The sequence below is a fragment of the Ochotona princeps genome, chromosome 25 (assembly GCF_030435755.1).
Source record: "Ochotona princeps isolate mOchPri1 chromosome 25, mOchPri1.hap1, whole genome shotgun sequence".
Taxonomy (NCBI): domain Eukaryota; kingdom Metazoa; phylum Chordata; class Mammalia; order Lagomorpha; family Ochotonidae; genus Ochotona; species Ochotona princeps.
Window position 1 is genome coordinate 24733833 of NC_080856.1, and position 20723 is coordinate 24754555.

At 54.4% G+C, this 20723-nt stretch overlaps 1 protein-coding gene across 1 annotated transcript; it reads left to right on the forward strand.

Annotated features, from left to right (window-relative positions):
- Positions 1–1208: 1208 nt before the first annotated feature.
- On the forward strand, positions 1209–8007 carry CRYGN (crystallin gamma N). Its single transcript, XM_004594399.4, has 4 exons — positions 1209–1229; positions 2730–2978; positions 4580–4725; positions 7824–8007. The coding sequence occupies exons 1-4, from the start codon at positions 1209–1211 to the stop codon at positions 7957–7959; spliced, it is 552 nt and encodes a 183-aa protein (XP_004594456.2). The 3' UTR covers positions 7960–8007.
- Positions 8008–20723: the final 12716 nt, after the last annotated feature.

The following is a 20723-nucleotide window of genomic DNA, read 5'->3' on the forward strand; positions in this document are numbered from 1 at the left end:
AGCCCCCAGCCACCCAGCAGCCCCCAGCCCCTCGGGAGCCCTCCAACCCATGACAACTCCCAGTGCCTGGCAGCCCCCAGTCTCCGGCAGCCCTGGCAAACCCCTGACTCCTGCTTGTATGGTTCTCAGCCTGTCTCCCCAGCAATTGTGGCCTTGGTGTTTACCCTGTTTGCTCAATAAACAATCTCTGGGCCTCCCCTGTGTGCCAAGTCCTCCTGGGCCTGGGAAAGTCTCCTGTCTCCCGTGGCGGGCTGCGGGGGCCTGCACACAGTTCTCTGTCCTCTGGGGTGGTCTGCTTCGTGCAGCTGGCCACGGATACGGGGAGCTGCAGAGCACGGCTGCACTTGTCCCGCCCCATCCAACGTGGGTGACCCCTGGGCAGGAACTTCTTCTTGTTTCAGTTTATTCATTTCCATTGGAAAGGCAGGTTTACAGAGAGAAGGAGAGACAGAAAGATCTCCCATCTTCTAGTTCACTTCCCAAGTGGCCGCAACAGCCAGAGCTGAGCGGATCTCAAGCCAAAAGTTTCTTCTGGATCTCCCAAATGGGTGCAGGGCCCCAAGCCCCTGAGCAGTCATTGACTGCTTTCCCAGGCCACAAGCAGGGAGCTGGAAGGGAAGGGGAACAGCTGGGACACGAACCATATGGGATGCAGGTAGAGGATTAACCAGTTGAGTCACCGAACTGCACTCCCCCCAGAACACCTCCTTCAAGAGGGCCAGGACAGCAGGAGGGCAGGGGGACAGGCCTCAGAGCATATGGGGGCTCAGTCAGGGGCTGGAGGCTTGAAGAGCACAGGACCCAAGCTGGGCCTGTGGGCTGAGATACCTTCCCTGTACCTGTGGTCAGAGAACCAAGGCCTGGGGAGGTGGGCCTGGGCAGGGGGCTGCAAGGCCAAGAGAAGCGGAGACAGCCCCTTCCCAGCCCAGGCAGAGGCACAGAGGCCAAGTGCTGACTCAGCAGGGGCACGCCTGGTGGGCTGGCTGAAGAGGGGGTCTGGTAAGCAGAGACCTGAGGGCTGCAGGCCACATGGGGGGTCGTGGGCCAGTCCCAGTGGCCTGTCCGGCGGCCCCTCGCAGGCTTAGCACGCCCGACAGCACTAACACAGTGGTTCCCGGCCAAGCAAATCTTTTGTCCCTGGCGGCGCTGACCCAGCAGGACGCTGCCCGGTATAAACTGGGGTCCGTGGAGGATGGGGAGGGAGCAGAATGGCACAGCGCTCAGGAAAGGTGAGTTTATCCCTCAGCCAGCCCCAGCGCAGATATAGACTGGGCAGCAGTCCCCAGATGGACCCTTGGATGGTCTTCAGGGGTTCCTGGATGGGCTGGTTCCCCTCGGCTGTGGGGCTGGGAGGGCACAGCTGTCACTCCTTGCATTGTTTGAATGTGATGACCTCAAGCATGAAGCAGAGCTGGCTGCATTGCTTCACCATGCGGGGCAGCCCGGCTGCTGTCGGCCGAGGGCCCCTCGGGGTTAGGGGTGGTGGGCAGTGAGTGTTACTGAGCTGTGTTGTCCCCTTGGGCCCAGCAGCTTGCTCAGGGCTGGTTGTGAGGTGGCTTTTCCCTGAGGGACACTTAGGTCTGAATTTCTGGTTCCCATTGAGAGTTGAGGGACAGGCATGACTCGGAGGGTCCCGGCGTGGTCTCCCCAACCCCCTCCTTTGATGTGGCAATGCCACTATTGTGCTCACGTCTGTGGTCACTAGAGGCCACATTCCCATGTGCGGCTGATGCCAGCGAGACCGCGGCCAGCAGCAGAGCTGAAACAGCCCAGCAGCCAGGGGGTCTTCCTTCCTCCCGGCCATGTGCCATGTGTGTCCGCGATGTGTCTCACCTCACACACACCTGCTCTTGTGCCCCACACAGATCTAGCAGGACCCGCGGAGTCGGCCGCGTCTTGGCTGGCAAAGCACCCAGGGCCACACGCTTCCTTCCTGGTGGTCAGGGCTCTGACCCACGCCTGATCCCAAGGAGCTTACGAGGACAAAACCACCATGCTCCCTTGGGAGAACCAGGAACAAGGGAGTGACTCGAAGGACAGCAGTTGCTGGTTGACACCTTGATCACGCCCTTGTAGGAAACCCAAGGGGTCCCTGCACGGTTCAAATGTGAGGGATTTTTTGTGCCAGAAAGTGAGACGGGAGGTGGTTACTGCTTTGTGTCGTCTGTCTGGGGACAGGGACAGCCTGTGAGCACCACTTGGCTGTTAGATACTGTCTGAGCTAAGCCAAGGTGATGAAGGTTCCAGATCTGACCTGTGTCCCCAAGGAGTGACCTGGGAAACAGAGAGAGAGGGAACTAGCCTGCAGTTCTGAGACCCGTGGTCCCCTGGTGGGTCCTGACTGGGTTCTGCTCCAGGAGCCAGGCTTTCCCAGAGCTGGGTGGGTTGTGAGGACGCACTAGCTGCAGGTAAAGTTTCCTCTTGGGAAAATACGACCTTTCACGAGAAGGGAGGTGCCCAGGAAGTTTGAAAAAGATGCCTTTCCAAATTTCAAGGTGTATTCAAGGGGCATTCACCATGCCCTCCCAGTGACTGAGGCTGAAGCTCCCTGAGCCTCACCTGGGCTCAGCGTATACTCTCCTCCTGCCTCACTGGCAGTCAGAGGCCTACCCTGGAGGGGCTGGGCAGAGGTGTCTCGGTGGGAGTCAGGGTTCCCCCAGACACCAGTCCACCAAGGTTAAAGGAGAGACACCCTTGACCATGAACTCCACTCCCTTGTGCCTTTGCAGATCACGTTCTACGAGGGCAAGCACTTCACCGGGCGGAAGCTGGAGGTTTTCGGGGAGTGTGACAACTTTCAGGACCGTGGCTTCATGAACAGAGTGAACTCCATTCGTGTGGAGAGCGGGGCCTGGGTCTGCTTCGACCACCCTGACTTCCGGGGCCAGCAGTTCATCCTGGAACACGGTGACTACCCCGACTTCCTCCGCTGGAACGGCCACAACGATCACATGGGCTCCTGCCGGCCTGTGGGGATGGTGAGGGGCCACTCTCCCCGGGTGTGGGCACTCCTGCCACAGGGGTTGCTGGGGGTCCTGAGAGCTGGGTTTGGGGCAGATGTAAGACAAGTAAGCCCGGGGGTGTGGGTCTCCTGGCTTGAAGATCTTAAAGGGTGGGAGAGACGCTAGTGTGAGAGATAGTAAGAGGACTCATCCTAACCCTAACCCTGGCAGTCTTCATGCATGCAGTCACGCCATCACATCCCAAAATCCAGCTGACTTGCCCACTGAAAAAGGTGCTGAAGATACTGCCCGTTTGGGTTTGCAACTGGATGGGGACACACCCAACACCTGCCTGACCTTGCAGCACTTCTGATAGCCCTTGTGGCTCTGATTTGGGACAAACAGGGCCCTGGAGCAGTACAGCGGACAGCTGAGGGGAGGTCCCCTGGAATGGCCACTGTCCCACAGATACGGCACGATGGGTGTCCAAGAGTAGATGAGGGGTACCGCTCCCCATGGCCAAAGGCCCTTTATGTCTGCTGCAGTTTAGGATGGGATTTGAGAGCTGGGGCTCCCCTGTGTCATAAGCACCAACAGACCTACCACGGGTCATGGTCCTTCTGGTGGGAGATGCGGGATGCCTCACTGTGCATCTGTCCCTAGCCTGGAGGTGGGGAGGAGGCTCTGGCAAGCATCTGAGAAAAGGCCTTTCTGGGTGGGGTCCCCGTCTCTTCCACATCTGTAGCAGAACCGGGGTGAGCCCTGGGGCAGGCTCTCTGCCATCATTAGAAGCATGGGGAACGGTGAGGAGATCTGGGAACCAATGCCAGGAACAGCAAGGTGAAGGCTGGCGGGGCCTAGGTTAATGACATCTGTTATTTGCTTTGGACTTCAGGCTTTGGGCTTTTATAAAGGGTTTGACTAGTTTTAACAATGCTATTTTCTGAGGGCGTGTAGGCCAGAAGGGAGGTGCCAAACCCTAGAGTGGGCTGGCAAGGCTGGGGTGCCCTTGAAGGAAGCCAGCGACCTTGGTCCTGAACTTGGGCTCTCAGCTGTTCAGCAGCTATGAAGCTCTTTTATGTATTTATTTACTTATTTACTTATTTATTTTTGGAAAGGTAGATGTTCAGAGAGGAGGAGAGACAAAGAGGAAGATCTTCTGTCTGATGATTCACTCCCCAAGTGACCACAACAGCCGATGCTGCACCGATCTGAAGCCAGGAGCCAGGAACTTCTTTCCTGGTCTCCCACACGGGTGTAGGGTCCCAAGGCTTTGGGTCGTCCTCGACTGCTTTCTCAGGCCACAAGCAGGGAGCTGGATGGGAAGTGGAGCTGCTGGAATTAGAACCGGCGCCCATATGGGATCCCGGGGCGTCCAAGGCGAGGACCTTAACCATTATGCTATCGTGCTGGGCCTGAAGCTCTTTTCAATTACCAGGGTTCTTTCATCCAGCCGAATCTCAGGCCTGGGAAGAGTAGCCCGGTAGGGCCTGGGGTGCAGGAGCCTCACCCACCATGTGCCCCAGCCAGCCCAGCCTGGCCCAGGAACCCTGGGGTGTATGGGCCTTCTGCATGCAGGTGGGGTCAGACTCCAAGCATTCTCCCTCTTTCTTTCCTGTGCCTGCTTGGGTCTGGAGCATGGAGAACACTTCCGCCTGGAAATCTTCGAGGGCTGCAATTTCACGGGCCAGTGCATGGAGTTCGTGGACGATTGCCCCTTCCTACAGAGCCGGGGCTGGGCCAAGAGCTGCGTCAATGCCATCAAAGTGTACGGCGATGGAGCGTGAGTGGCAGCCGGGCTGCCCTGCCCCACCCCCACCCTCATCTCAGAGGCCCTGCCTTCCCCCAGCCTCCCTCACAGCCTCATTAAGCGGGTGGTCAGCAGAGGCCTCCGTGAGCCACACAGGCGGCACCAGCACTGGAACAGAGGAAGGAGGGAATTTCCCTGCAGATGTACTGACAGCCTGAGCCATCTTTGGTTTTTCTCCCCCAAAGACGCCCACCTGTTCAGGGCTCACAGTGGAATCTCTCACTCTCAGAGGGGTGCACCTGCTGGCCCTGCCACCTGCTGCCCTGCCATCTGAACTGGCTGGCTGTCTCTGCTGAGCAGCCAAACATTCACCGCATTGACCTCTGGGCAGGTGGATCTCAGGTTGTCTCACCATGAAGGACCCAGAGTAGCATGGGGATGTGAGCCAAATCCGGAGTGGCTGTTTTCTGTTCCCAGGCAGCTGTCACCCCTGTACTTGCCTGGCGTCCCTATACACACTCTTCCCTCCTTCCGAGCAGCCCAGGGCAGCCCCCATTCCTGCTGTGCACCTGCCACGTGCCCTCCTACCGAGCACTGTCAAGCTGGCCATCTTTCCATCCTCCAGCCACGAGGCTGAGGTATTCCTGGCCGCAGGGTGAAACACAGCAAGTGCATTCAGTGGATGTGGCAGTGGTACTGTCTAGGCAAACCTCTACTGATTCAGAGCTGGCTGTGTCTCCTGAGAGAGGTGCGGCCACGTGCACGAGCTGTCCCAGAGCCTGACCCCTCTCCAAGCGGCTGAGGGAGCCCTGTGCTTCCAAGGAGATTCAAGTTTAGGGACTTGCAGTTTGGCTGCAAGCGAGTGGTCAGGGGAGGGACTGCAGGAGGGCGAGGTGAAACTGAGCGGAGCCAGGCCCTCCCCGCTGTCCCCCACCCGCTGAGCGGCCTTCCTCTGGCTGCTCCGCAGCTTCTTTCAGGAGCCCGGCTTCCCACTGCCTTTCTCCTCTTCTTCCTCTCCCTTTGCAAAGTGTTGTGCTCAGGTTTGTGTTCAGTGGATGGCACTGGGGCACGGGAGCAGGGGACAGGAGGGCAGGGGTGGGGGTCGGGGAACAGGAACGCAGGGGGCAGAAAGGCAGAAGGGCAGGGGTTGGGGGGCAGCAGTCAGAAGGGCAAGGGGCAGAGGACAGAAAGGCAAGGGTGAGGGACAGGGAGGCAGGGGGCAGGGAGGCAGGGGACAGGAGGGCGGGAATCGGCGGCGGGTGGGGAGGTGAGCAGGCGGCAGGGAGGTGGTAGGCAGGGAGTCAAGGGGAGAAATTTCCCACGCAACTATCTGATCTGGAAGTTTCTCTGACTCCAGGGTTGGAGTCATATTAAGACTCAACATGTAATTCCCCCCCTTAGCGCTTAACGAAATCCAGGATTTATTTAGGTCAAAGGTGAGCAAGGTAGGCACTTATGTTCCATATATTTATATAGATAGTTTAAAAAAAAGATTTATTTATTTCTATTGAAAAGGCAGACTCACAGAGAGAAGGCAAGACAGAGAGGAAGATCTTCCATCTGCTGGCTCACTCCCCAAGTGGCCACAATGACTAGAACTGAGCTGATCCGAAACCAGAAGCCAGGAACTTCTTCTAGGTCTCCCACACTGATGCAGGGTCCTAAGGCTTTGGGCCGTCCTTGACTGCTTTCCCAGGCCACAAGCAGGGAGCTGGATGGGAAGTGGAGCAGTCGGGACACAAACTGGAGCCCATGTGGGTTGTCACACTTGCAGGGGGAGGATTAATTAATTGAGCCATAGCACCAGGCCCTATATAAAGATTTTATGTATTTACTTGAAAGGCAGAGTGACATAAAGAGAGGGAGAAGGGGAGAAAGAGAAATCTGTCCATTATTTGACTCTCCAAATGTTCGCATGTGGAGGGCCTAAGAATTTGGACCATCTTTCACTGCTTTCCCATGCACAGCAGCAGGGAGCTAGATTTGAAAGCAGAGCAGCTGGAAATCAAACTGGTGCTCTGTCGGAGGATGGCAGCATTGTAAGTGGCCATTGAACTTTCTGTGCCACAGCAACGACATCTCAGAGAGACTGGAAGATAGGTACCAAGTGTGTGTGTGTGTGTGTGTGTGTGTGTTCCCACCCAAGACACATGTGAGCAGACCTGCGGGGTACGGGGAGAGCAGGTGGCAGGGCAGGGAGGGAGCAGCACTCCTTAAATGTATTAGCCAGAACTGAGCCAGGCTCAAGTTGTGGGCCGGGGACCCTCAGGTTCGCTGGAAGCAGGAGTGAAGCTGAGAGTGGAGCCCGGCCCCGGGTGAGGCAGCAGGGGCTTGGCTGCTGGGCCCAAGCCCTGTTCCCTGGCCTGAGATTGTGGCTGTGAGGGTGTAGGATCTTCTTTACCTCCAGCTGCCTTTGAGGAGACAAGGCTCTGAGGGCAGGAATTAACTGGAAGCTGTTGCTGCTGGGCTCCAGGGTCTGACTTAACTCTGAGCGCATGTGAGCCGTCACCAAGGAGAAGGTGCCTGATGGTGACACGGTGACCTGGGATGGTGGCACTCCTGTCAGGGCCCCTCCTTTCCCTTACTCCTTCCTCTGAGGGACATGCACACGAGCTCCAAGGTGGCCTAGGACACTGCTTGGGGGGGTACTCCCCAGCCCCCTCAGGACAGGGAGGAATCAGCCCATTTCTGCCCCCGCCCTGCCCCTAGACCCCAGCTGTGGCCTGGGGGTGGTGAGAACCAGTGCAGGGTGAGCAGGTGCAGTGACCAGGCCAGCCCTGCCCCTCTGGCAGGGGCCCAACCAGCTTGCCTCCACTCGCCCCTTTGTGCCTGCTCTCCCGGCTGTGCCAAGGGCAGGGGCGCTGCCTGCACCACGCACTCCTTGCCCCTCACCAGGAAGGGAAGGAGCCATGTGGGGCTGGCATGAGGGTTACATTCAAGGACACCTGGTCCCTGCAGTGAAAGGGTGGGTTTTTCAAAACATCAGTAACTACTGGAACAAGGTGGCTCAGTGGAGTCGGGCTGGGGCTGAGGTGGGTGTGGGGCTGGGATTGGGGTGGGGGTGGGGCTGAAGGAGGGTGGGGGGAAGTGGAGTTCTGGAGTCTACCTGACCCCCCTCTCCTACCCTCCAGGTGGGTGTTGTATGAGGAAGCCAGCTACCGTGGCCGCATGTACGTGGTGGAGAGGGGTGACTTCCGCAGCTTCTCCGACTGGGAGGCCCACAGTGCCCGCGTGCAGTCACTCCGCAGGGTGGTCAACTTCTTCTAGCCCTGCCTGGGCCACGGAACCTGGGGCAATAAAAGTCCTGAAGCTGGATACTGAGCTGGCTCCGGATACTTCTCTGCCCTGGCTACATACATCAAGGGCTCCTCCCAAGCAGTGGGGACCCAGGAGGAGAGAGAGTGAGAGAGGACCCAGGCAGCAGGAGGCTGGCCAGCGGCCAGCCACAAGCTCCCCCGGGGCCCTGCCTCTCCCTGACTCAGCGACTGGGACTTGGGGCCAGATGCAGGGTTTGTGTGTATGCATGTCTCAGTGCTGTCCTCTTGATCCTGGCCTGGGAGGCCATAAAGGAGGCCCTCCTCCCCTGCCTGACAGGAGAAGGCAACAAACCAGCTTGAATGTATTTGCAAGAGCAGGTGCACCAAGGCAATATGGAGGGAGGAGGGCAGGCAGACACCTTCTGGGAGGGAAACGGGCATGGACAGCAGCTGGCCTCACCCCAGCTTTGTGAAGGGCAGGGTTGGGCCTGGCAGATCCTAGCTCCAGGTGCCCCTGCCAGGTGTCAAGAGGCAGTCTATACTAGGCATTCTGTGGGCTGGGCCGTCTTCAGGGGTCAGCTGGAGTCTGGACAGGGTTGCACACCCAGAACTGGAGCATGGGTGTGTGGGGAAGAGCGCGTTTGGGCCCCCTGGGATCCAGGCAAGGAGAGTAGTGTGGGAATAAAAGATTCCACACTTCTAGTCCCCAGTGCCACCCCCATCTGAGACCAGCTCTGCCCCTCAGTGAGAGAGAGATCTCTGCAAGGGACACGTGTGGGCCCTGGGGGTGACCCAGCTGACCCCTGGCCCAAAGTGCCTTATAGAGTCTGGAATGGAGCCTGCAGGTGTGAAAGCCTCACTCAGTCCCAAGAGGAGGTCCCCATGTCAAGTTTCAGGGGATCCTGGGCAGATTCACAGACTTGGGAGTCCAGAGATGGCTGCTGTGCCCTGGGGAAGGACCAAAGCTGGCAGCGGGACCAGATGGTCCACCACGTCCTGGCCGTGGCTCCTAAACCAGCTTTGCAAATCCCACACACAGTCAAGACTCTCTTCCCTGCGTGCTGACCTCCTACCTGGTCAGCATGCAGCCAGCTCTGCCCCAGGAGTCTGGCTGCGACTTTAATGGAGTAGGTGAAAGGCAGCCCGACCTCGGGATCCCCTCCCCTTCACGGGGAAGGCAGTTAGAATCTAAAGTTAATGTACAGCTGAAGCAGACTCAGTGACTGGCAGGGAAGAGGCGCAAGGGGCCAGGGAGAGTCAGACAGAATCGCCAGGGGCTGGGCTCTGTTGTAGGGCCTGGGTGGACTGGACAAGGGTTACTCCACCCAGGAGGGGGAGGGTCCTTTGTCCCAGTTCCTTGGGTGGCTCCCCTGCCCCCTCCAGCACCATTTCCTGCTGAGAGAGAGAAATGGGGCAAGGTGAGAAGGGGGCATGTTTAGGGTCACAGGATTCACCCAGAGCACTCATGTGGGGGCCTCTGTGAGAGTGCCGGGAGATCGCCTCGAAGCTGCCCCTGGGCAGCAGAATCAGGACCCAACCACCAGCCAGCATCCAGCCCAGCCAGGAGAGGGCGCGAGTGAGCACGCAGGGTGGCTGCCTTCTCTCCCCATGAGCCCTAGAGAGGCAGCTGACCCTGAACCCAGCCCTGTGGGTGCTGGAGGCTCAGATGGAGGCCCCAAAGAACCAGCAAGGTACCAGCTGTCTTTCCTGGGTTCCATCTCTGACAGCAGAGCCTAAGGTGGGAGGATGGATGATGGCAAGGGGTGCCCTAATTTAGCTTTTCTTAAAAAGACTGATTTATTTGAATAAATATACAGAGAGGGAGAGAGAGAGAGAAGAGAGGCAGAGAAAGACCTTCCATCCACTGGTTTCTGGTTCACTCCCCAAATGGCCTCAGGGCCAGACCAGACTGAAACCAGGAGCCTGCAGCCCCATCGGGGACCCAAGCACTTGGGTCATCTGCTGCTTTCCCAGGCTCAATAGCAGGGAACTGGGTCAGAAGTGGAGCAGCCAGGACCTGAATCTGCGACCTGTGTTGCAGACAGCACCTCAGCTTGCTGTACCACAGTGCGGCCCACCCTTGCTTTCACTTACCTGCCAGTTAGATGGGGGAGTGGTGTTTTTTTTGGGAGCTCAGCTGGACTGTTCCCCCTGGGGTGGGCAAATCTGCCAAAGGGAGACCCTGCCGAGGCTGGCTTGTGTGTCCTTGTATGTCAGTGCCCTCCAGCCTCCAAGATGAACAGTGTACAGCTGGCCCAGATGTGGGACCTTCTACTCCTTTGCCTGCTGTGATGATGATGATGATGCTGCGAACAGACACTGCCTGAGCATGGACTCTGTGCCAGGCTCTGCAGGAGGAAGGATCGGTGTGCCCTCATTCATCGTGCCCAGCAGCACGTGGCTGAGGACATGCTTAGGGTCACACTGTCCAACGGAGGGAGCCAGATGCATGTTTAAGCATGGCACCCAGGCTCAGCCAGCAGTCAGGATCAAGCCTAGGCCGGTCGACCCCTGGGCTCCTCACCACTCACCTCTCTTGCCCAGATACAGGGACAACTGCTCTGGGAAAAGGGAGCAGTTGTGTTTGCTGGACTGACCATACTCACTTGCACAAGCCAAACTGCCCGTTGAGATGGGGCCACACAGGCTGGTCAGCAGCAGGAAGAGCCCCGAGACCCCAGGCTGGAACCACAACCTGTCACCCACTGTGATGCCACCTGCTGGAAGAGCTCCAGCTCCTCAGGTGCCCTTGTTGTAAACAGGTGCGCAGGGACCTGACAGGCCTGCGGGCACCTCTGGCAGGGTCCAGGGAAGCAGCCAGGCCAGCAGGTATCTTCCAGGCAAATTCCCGGAGATTTCTCCCAAGCTCTCCCTCTGCTCCAGCTCTGAGCACCTCATTAATACTGATTTAAGGCCTTTTGGGCATGCTTGGTGCTCCTGGGTGACCTCCTCCTTACCCCAGCCCCTGTTCCCTAATCTGACAGCAAATCTGCTTTGCTTCTGCAGGAAGGCAAACAAGCTTCCCACCGCAGCGTTTGTGGGCAGCCTCGTAATTCATCTGAACTCCGTCCAGGGGGTCGAGGACGGGAGATGAGAGTCCACATGCCTCACATACTTATGTCTCCACTCTGTGGTCTGGAGAGCCAGCCGTCCAGGCCCTGGGGCCCCTGCCCCGCCAGAGCCCTGCTGAGCAGCCCCTGCCCCTGCCCTCACCTCCTCCCGCATGTGCTGTTTATCAGGCCCAGACTGACCACAGGAAAAACATTCCCTCTGGAACCCCTGCGGCTGCTGGCTGCTTCGCCAAGGTCCCCATGGCCCCTCCCTGCCGTCACCAGCCCCTCTGCAGCTTGCTCTCCCTGGGCCCTCCCTCCCTCATGGCCTCTGCCGGCCACCTGGTGTTTGACCAGAGGCTTCCTGCCCCAGCCTTCAGACCAGGGGCTGTGCCCAGTATAGCTTTGTTCCCCTTTGGAAAGGGTTCAACATGTTTGCAATCAAAACCTGTAGGGTGTGTGTGTCTATGTGTGTGTGTGGGCACGGGGGTTGGGTGGGTGGTTCAACATGATGGCTCAATATGCTAACCCTCCACTTGCAAGCATCAGCATCCCATATGGGTGCTGGTTCTAGTTCCTGGCTGCTCCACTTCCAATTTATGGCTTATGGCCTGGGAAAGCAGTGGAGGATGGCTCAAGTCCTTGGACTCCCGCACCTGTGTGGGAGCTCCAGAAGAAATTCCTGGCTTTGAATTGACTCAACTCTGTCTGTTGTGGCCATTTGGGGTGTGAATGAGTGGATGGAAGATCTTTCTCTCTGTAAATCTGCTTTTCAAATAAAAATAGATAAATCTTAAAAAAAGAAAAACCATATTGGATGGACTGCAGACTGGGTTTGGGTAGAGAGTGGAATTAGATACTAGGCTGGCTGCACGTCCTCTGTCCCCAAGCCCAGGATGCATGGGTTGCAGCCTCCACATGAGCCTCTGGGAAGCAAACCACAGGAGTTCCAGGAAGCTGTGCCATGGCATCCCCCCAGGCTCGGGCCCCTGGTACCACGCCTGAGCAGGATTTTTGTGGAAGAAGAGGTTTTTAACATCCCTCATTTACATAGGAACCTGCAGCAAGGTGGGTACTCACAGAGGGAGCCGGGGCACGTGGCGACAAGTGCATTGGGCCCCTGTGATTCATGCCCAAGTGCACCTGTGTCTCGTGTCACACAAGGTGCATTCCTGTGGGATGACCAGGAGAGTAAAGGAACTGAGGTGGGGGCCCAGAAAGGTTGCTCATGTCCTCCATCAGGGTTCATGTGTAGTCAGTCCCTCTTCCGAGACCCTGCACTGCTGTCGCTCCCCTGGATCGCCTCCCCGACTGAGGGCCTCTCTTCCTTCAGGAAATGTCCTTCTCTCCACTCGGGATCTGGTGTGTTCCACTACAGGCTGGGCTGAGTCGATGTTCTCCTGGGAGTCCGACCCTCACAGGCAAACACGGATGCACCCAGGGTGGCGAGAGGCTGGACCCAGGCTTGTGTGAACTACCTAAACAAGAGAAGTTGCCAAGAGTCAAAAGACTGAGGGCCCCAGGCCATCTGAGTAATGTAGGATGTTGCTTCAGCTTAAAGAGATCGAGATCTCGCTCAGCAGAAAGCAAAGGCTGGGGATAGAGTCAGGAGCCAGGAGCCACTAGGATATCATGCCAGGCTCAATAAATAAAACAATTATAAAAAACGCATGTGGGGCCTGACATGGTAGCCTAGCAGCTAAAGTCCTCACCTTTCACACACCAGGATATTATATGGGCAAAACAGTTCTAATTCTGGTGACCCTGCTTCCCATACAGTTCCCAGGTCTTGCTCTCAGCCAAGGTAGAGCAATTAGCCTCTCTCCACGGAAATCCAATCTGGGACCAGCGCACACTGGAGCCCGGTCAGTGCACAGCAGAACCGTGGAAGCAAATCCCACGGCCCTGGTCACCCCAAGTCCCAGCACCCACCTCTTTCCACATCTGGATGTTGGCCATTTCCTTCTCTGGAGAGCTTGCCAATCCATACTGTTTTAACTCGCTAGATTCAAGGTTCTTTCACTGCAGCTGGTGTCTGGCCTGACCCCCAGCTTCTTCCCCTTTCAGCCCCGGCAGAGCCAGGCAGAGGCAGAGCTGGGAGCTCAGCCATCGTGTTTTCCACTGGGGAAGACACGAGCTCACAGAAAGGGACCTAGGTAGCGTTACTACCCCAGGACTAAGTGTGGCTTTAGAACCTACAGCGAGGATAACCAAGTGCATCATTTTGTGGACAACCAGAAATCTTCTGGAATGAACAAAACACAGAGGCTGCTCGGCCAGGCTCCCTCCTTGTCTCGCCTAATCTCAAACGCTCTCCTTCTCTCTCTCTCTCTCTCTCTCTCACACACACACACACACACACGCATGCTGTAGCCCAGGAGTCTCACTGTGTGAGATGAGAACCAAAGCCCCTCACAAACCCACAACTGACACCCATATGCAGAACTCCTGAAGGCTTTGGCTGGGGCAGAGCTGTGCAGTCACCATGAACTCCCGGGGGTGGGGGGCGCTTCTTTTAAAAGAATAGTTATTTGTTTTATTCTTTGAAAGGCAGCATTACAGGGAGAGAGAAGAATCAGAGAAGGGTCATCCTTACTGGTTCTCCCTTCAGATGGCTGCAATGGCCGGAGCTGGGACAAGAGGAAGCCAGGAGCCAGGAATCCTATCCTGGTCTCCACAGGGTGGCAGGGACCCAAGTACTTGGCCTATCCTCCATTGCCTTCCCAGGCACCTGAGCAGGGAGCTGGACAGGAAGCAGAGCAGGCAGGACTTGATACAGAGCTCCAGTATGGGACGTTGGTGTAGCAGGCAGTGACTTAACCCACTGCACCCCAGTGGTAGCCCCAGGCGGAAGCCTCTTTTGCAAGACATTGTCTGAAATGACTCTCTTTAGGAAAATTCAGCTCCAGCAGAGAGCTCAAGCTCTCTACAGCTCATGCACAGGGCTGGATTCTTCACCCAGCAAGTGCTGGTGCCTGGGCGGACAGCCCATTTAGACTTTTGTACACAACAGATGCAAGGCTTCCCTCACACCAGCTGAGCGACTTTGTCTACTTAACCTCCCTGTGTCTCCATCTCGCCATCAGTCAAATCAGAATAATATTTGTCTTTGCAAGTTGTTATGAAAGCTTGAAGTTATTACACAATGGGCTCCGCCTGCTGCCTGCCTTGTAATCTTCACCTCGTTACAGCGAAAGGCTGCAGAAACTCCCTGAGCGTAGGCATCTTTGCTCAGCGTTTGGGAAGGTGACGACCACCCTGGTAAACCGTGGCTTTCCCATCAGCCGGCGGTGGCAAGCACACGAGGCTTCGTCTCGGCTTTTGCAGGCAAAATGCTAGGGGAGATGTGGAGGTGGCAGTTGCAAGTAGCGCTTACAAAAGTATTGCCAGGGTTAGCCGCCTGCATGAGGAAGTCAGGGCCCTGGGAAAGGTTTCTCTGGCCCCCGTTGTGGGATGCGAGTGAGATCACACCAGACATCTCTAGGATGTATTAAGGAACCTTTATTATCCGAGCTTGGCGGTAGCAGTGGCCACTAGAAACTAGCAAAATAAAAGTCACAATGGTAATCCAGTCTGGATCAAAACCCTGAGAGGAATAAATGATCACTCCTGTGAAGTCCATCCGTTAAACTGGAGACCCACGTCCCGGCTTCCCCAGCAATGTAAGTTATCCTAAGAGAACAACCTGGACACACAAAGCTACAGACATCCACCTTTCCCTGGCTTCTCTGCCCACATTCCATCACTACTGGGCCTCACCTCTCCTGGAACTCTGGAAAGTACACACATTAGAAATACAAAACATCTTAGCAATAGCATTTTCACCGACTCACCCAAGCAGTGAACAGAGGATGAGGAATACAGACATAGGGGCCACGCTCAGGGGCTACCTGTCCTCGGAGACGCGAAGCCAGAGAGCAAGCAGGTACTGGGGAGGCCAAGAGTCAGAGTGCCAGAGCGATGGAAGCACGGCACCAAGAGAGAGAAAGCCCCTCCCTACCAAGGGCCTTCACAGTTGCATACTAGGGGAGTAGTTATGCAGCACTGCAATGCTGCCCCTCTCAGGTTCCAGGTGCTGATGGGTGGGTGAGCTTCACAGATGGGCAGAAAGGACCACCCAGGTGGAGGAGGTGCGGCTTTCAAGCTTGTGAACTAGCTGTCTACAACCACAACAGCCCCACGTATGCCCCCTCTATCTTTGAAAGTCTCGGAAGTCTTATAAGAAGAGGAGAAGCTTTTCCAGCCCCTCTCGGCAACAAGTGCAAGCTTTGCTTCAGGAACCGTATGGCAGAGCCGACATCACAGCTCAGCAGGTTGACCTGTTGCCTGCACTACCAGCATCCTTTATCAGAGCAGTAGTTCAAGTACCAGCTGCTCAGCTTCTGATCCAACTCCCCGCCAATTCACCAGGAAGGCAGCGAATGATGGCTGAGGAACATGAGTCGCTGCCACCCATGTGGGGGACCAGATGGAGTCCCAGACTCCTGGCTGGGGTCTGGCCCCACCCTGGCTCTCGCAATCTTACAGGAGTAAAGTAGTAGTTGGAATCTCTCTCAAACTCTAACTTTCACATAAGTGAAACAAATCTTTAAAAACAACAACAGCAAATCACATGGTACTTGCAGAGCTGCTCTGGCAGGAACCCTCTGGTAGGAATGGGTGCAGGAGGCAGACTCCAGCTCCAGCCAGGAGCCTGCGGGAAGGGGCTGAGGGACACCCCTGGGCAGTGACAGCCTGGGGCAGGGCTCCTGACTCCTGTGGGCTGGCCACTTAGCTACCGGCGGCTCCCAGGTGGCAGGCTGGCAGGAAGCCCCGCGTGAGCGAATTCACTGCTCAACATCCAGAGTTGCCAAGGGAGTGAGCCTGTGCAGTTTTGGTTCTACTGCTTACAGCTCCATCTGAGGGATAAATGATACACAACAAACAGCAGACACCTGAAGGGTAGGCCTGGAAAACATGTTACCACTTGTACACCTGTGAAACCATCATAGCAGTCCAGGCAGGGGACACAGCCACTGGCTCCCAGCACCACCCAATGCTTCAAAGGAGCACTGTTCCACCTGATGGATGCACTACAATTTGGCTATTTGCTGCCACTCCATTCACCACCTGATGGACATTTGGGTTGGTTCTAGTTTGTAGCTGTTGCAAAGAGAGCTAATAGCTATAATGAACTCCCTGTACAGGTCTGTATGGATAAGCACTTTCAGTTCTTTTGGGTAACACAGGAAGGGTGAGTCATATGGGAGGTATATGGTCAATTTTTAGGAAACCAAAATACTATTTTCCTTTTTGTATTCTCATCAGATATGTATGGAATCCAAGTTGGCTCTGGCTCAACTGGCTAATTTTCTGCCTGCAAGCCCCAGCAGCCCATTATGGATGCCAGTTCATGTCCTGGCTGCTCCACTTCCCATCCAGCTCCCTGCTTGTGACCTGGGAAAGCAGTCGAGGATGGCCCAAAGCCTTGGGACCCTGCACCCACGTGGGAGATCTGGAAGAAGCTCCTGGCTCCTGGCTTCAGATTGGTTCAGCTTCGTCCATTGCACCCACTTGGAGAGTGAACCAGCAGATGAAAGATCTTTGTCTCTGTAAAAACTTGCCTTTCCAATAAAAACAAAACAAAACAAAACAAAACAAAACAAAACAAAACAAAATAAAAACGGAATGTTCTAGTTGTTCTGTATTGTTGCCAACAGGAATTCCTGAGATGGTCAGACTCGCTCGTTTTAGCCATTCCCTAGGTATGTAGTGATATCGCAGAGTGTATTCCTCCAACGTGTGTGTTGGTTATTTGTGTGTTTTCTTTGATTTGTCTACTCAAATCTTTGGTCTTTTAAAAGTTGGATTATTTGTCTTTTATGGTGGAGTTGTGAGTTTTAAAAAACTATGTATTCTGGGGGCCAGTGTTGTGGGCAAGGGATTACGTGGCCACCTGCAATGCCCTGCCGTGTGCCTGGCTTTGACCTGGCACAGTCCTGGCAGCTGTGGCCATTTGGTGAGTGACCTAGAAGATAGAAGGTTTCTCTCTCTCTCTCTCTGTCCCTGCCCCCCATGTGTAAATCCGCCTTTTAAATAAGAATTAAACAATGTTCTAGACAGCTTTTTTCATACATACAGTTTGCAGATACTTCCTCCGTCTCAGCGGCTTGAGTCTACATTGTGAAGCACAAAAGCTTTTCATGTTCAAGTCCAATTTTTCTTTTTTCCTCTGTTTGCTTATGCTTTATGTGTCATATCTAAACAATCATTGCCTAATTCAAGGTCATGAAAATTTATATCTGTGTTTTCTTCTAAGAATGTTACAGTTTGAGCTCTTACATTTAAATGCTTGCTTCACTCTGAGTTAGCTTTGGTATGCGGCAGAGGTCCAAACGTATTCCTCCACATGCGGCTGCCCTGCTGTCTCTGCTCTGTTTTGTGCAAAGATCATCCTTCTCACTGAATGACCTTGGCCTCCTCAGAGAAAATAAACGAACTGTGATGTGTGGATTTATTTCTGGGCTCTCCGCTCTGCTCTGTGGACATGGAGGTGTGTTTCTTCTGGTGCTGGACACTTTCTTTCTTTCTTTCTTTCTTTCTTTCTTTCTTTCTTTCTTTCTTTCTTTCTTTCTTTCTTTTCTTTCTTTCTTTTCTTTCTTTCTTTCTTAGATTTATTTATTTATTTTTATTGGAAAGTCAAATATACAGAGAAGTGGAGAGGCAGAGAGGAAGATTTCCCGTCCGATGGTTCATTCCCTGAGCAGTCCCAATGGCCGGAGCTGAGCCAATCCAAAGCCAGGAGCCAGGAACTCTTCCGGGGCCCCCCACTTGGGTACAGTGTCCCAAGGCTTTGGGTTGGCCTCCATTGCTTTCCCAGAGCACAAGCAGAGAGCTGGATGGGAAGCGGGGCCTCCGGGATTAGAACCGGTGCCTATATGGGATCCTGGCTGGTGCAAAGCAAGAACTAAAGTCACTAGGCTACCACGCCGGGCCCAGACATTGTAACCCACCTTGAAACATTTGCTCATCATGTTCTATTATCTTTATGATTTAACTTGATCAAAGATTAATTTAGAATTCTTGCATCTATGCTCATGATGGTTATTGGTTTGTAACCTCCTTTCTACACAGTGGCTTTGATTTTGGCGTATAGTAATACTAGTTTCATGGAATGAATTGAGAAGTCTCTTTTTCGGCTTTCATTTTCTGAAACCACTTGTGGGAAGCTGACATTGTTCCTTCCTCAAGTGTTGGCACGTCTGCCCAGGGAAGCCGTCTGGACCTTGAGTCACTCTTTCTTTCTTTTTTTTTTTTTTTCTTTCTTCCTTCCATCCTTCCTTCCTTTTTCAAAATTTTTTCTCCTTTGCTTAAGCAGAGCACGTGCACACCCTTTTCACTTACATGAAGCATTTTATACATTTTTTCTGGTTAGAATTTAAAGAGCAGAGAGAGAGAGAGGAGAGGAGAAAAAAAAAAAAAAAAAGAGAAAGATCTTCTATATATTGGTTTACTTCCCAGATGCCCACAACAGCTACGGCTGGACCAGGCCAAAAGCCAAGAGTCAAGAATTCCAGCCTGTTTTCCCACATTAGTGGCAGAAACCCAAGTCCTTGGGCTGTCATCTGCTGCCTTCCTATCTCTCAGCAGGAAGCTGATGTAGAGCGGAACAGCCGGGACTCCGGGGTGCTGATGCAGGGTGTGTTACTGCAAGGGGTGGCTTAAGCTGTGGCACCACAGCGCCCGCCCCTTGAATCTTCCTTGGAGGGGTTCTCCTGGTTTTAGGATGTCCCTCAAAGGTTTGTGCTGGAAGCTTGACTCCCAGTGTGGCAAATCAGGAGAAGATGGTGGACCTTTACGAGTCTGAGGAAAGTGGTAAGGTTACAGAGGTGGGGGGACAGTATCTTCAGAGGGATTAATGCAGTTCTCAGGGGACCCCAGTTAATTCCTTCAAGAGTAGATAGTGGGGTCCGGTGCGATAGCGTAGTGGCTAAAGTCTTTGCCTTCAATGCTCCGGGGTCCCGTGTGGTCGCCGATTCTAATCCTGATGGTCTCACTTCCCATCCAGCTCCCTGCTTGTGGCCTGGGAAAGCAGTCGAGGATGGCCCAAAGCCTTGGGACCCTGCACCCATGTGGGAGATCCAGAAGAAGCTCCTGGCTCCTGGCTTTGGATTGGCTTGGCTTCAGCCATTGTGGCCGCTTGGGGAGTGAATCATCGGAAGGAAGATCTTCCTCTTTGTCTCTCCTCCTCTCTGTATATCTGCCTTTCCAATAAAAATAAATAAATGTTAAGAAAAAAAAAGAGTAGATTGTAGAGCTTCACATAGTTGCCTAGTGGTAAAGTCCTCGCCTAGCATGGATCAGCATCCCATATGAGCACCAATTCATATCCCAGCTGCTTCACTTCTCATCCAACTCCCTGCTTCTGGCCTGGGAAAGCAGTAAAGAATGCCCCAAAGCCTTGGGACCCTACACCCATGCGGGAAGACCTGTAAGAAGCTCCAGGCTCCTGCCATCAGATTGGAGCAGCTCCAGCTGTTGCAGCTACCTGGGGAGCGACCAGCAGATGGAAGATCTTTCTCTCTGTCTCTCCTTCTCTCTCTCTGTAAATCTGCCTTTCCAATAAAAATAAATAAATCTTTTTTTTAAAAAAGTAGGTTGTTGCAGAGTATACCTGGCACCACAACAGAGGACAGAACAAATCAATCAACTACCCAGCCTTATGTTGGCAGTGAAAAACTGGGCAAACAGAGACTCTAAAATGGACTATGTCAATCAGTGGATTCTGCAGCGACCTCATCATGCTTGGAATGGTGAGATTGGCAACAATTCATAACTGTTGAACTATCAAAACCACTTGAGCAGAACCCTCGGAGCATGCCCCACATTAGGGACCTGGGGTGGGTGGGAGACTGGGTGGAGCTTCTCCCTTTATCTCCCTGTTTACCCCAGATACAGGAAAAAAACAATGTGGAGATAGTAGTTTTACCCACTTTCCTGTAGCCCTTGAACCTTTGTGTCCTCACTAACTATGTAAAGATCATCAAAAATAAAGAAAAAAATGGGGGAAAAAAGTAAGTTGTGAGGTCAGTGGGTTAAGATGCTGTCTGTGGTGCTAACTCCTGAGTCAGACAACTGGTTTGAATCCTGATTGTTACACTTCTGATCTGGTCCTGCGCCAGGCTAGCTCACTGGGATCTAATCACAGAACGTGTGTGCTGAGGCCAAAGCATACATCCATGGGTCCCAGTTCCTGATGTTTGAGATCCCGAGAAGAAAGGACATGTTATTAGTGGGTCACCCCCAGCAGTGGGTGCTGCATGTCAGCTCTTGAGGCCCCCGGCCCAGCTCCCCTCCATTTCGGGCTCTTGTATACACCAGCAGGTGCTGTAGCTTGGCCAAGGGACGCCTGCAGCACTGGCCATCTCCACCTCCATGCCAGGCTCACCTCAGTCTTGGGTGCAGCCACCTTGCTCAGGGAGGCGTCGGCATCTTATCTTCATAAGTTCCCAGCCTCGGGAAAGCAGCCAAACGCAGGGGTTAACTATGCACTAGGTTTTAGAAGCTAGCGTGGAGCTGTTGGCATCTGCATCCCCCTGGGTACAGCTCTGGTCGTGGGTGCCTGCCTTGTTCTTCTGCTTGAGGTTCAATGCATTTCCTGTGTCCGTTTAGGGTTCTTCCGTAAATGTGTTCGTTAGGCTCTTTGCAGTGTCCGGCAGCTCACTGGAACTCTATTTTTTTCTTT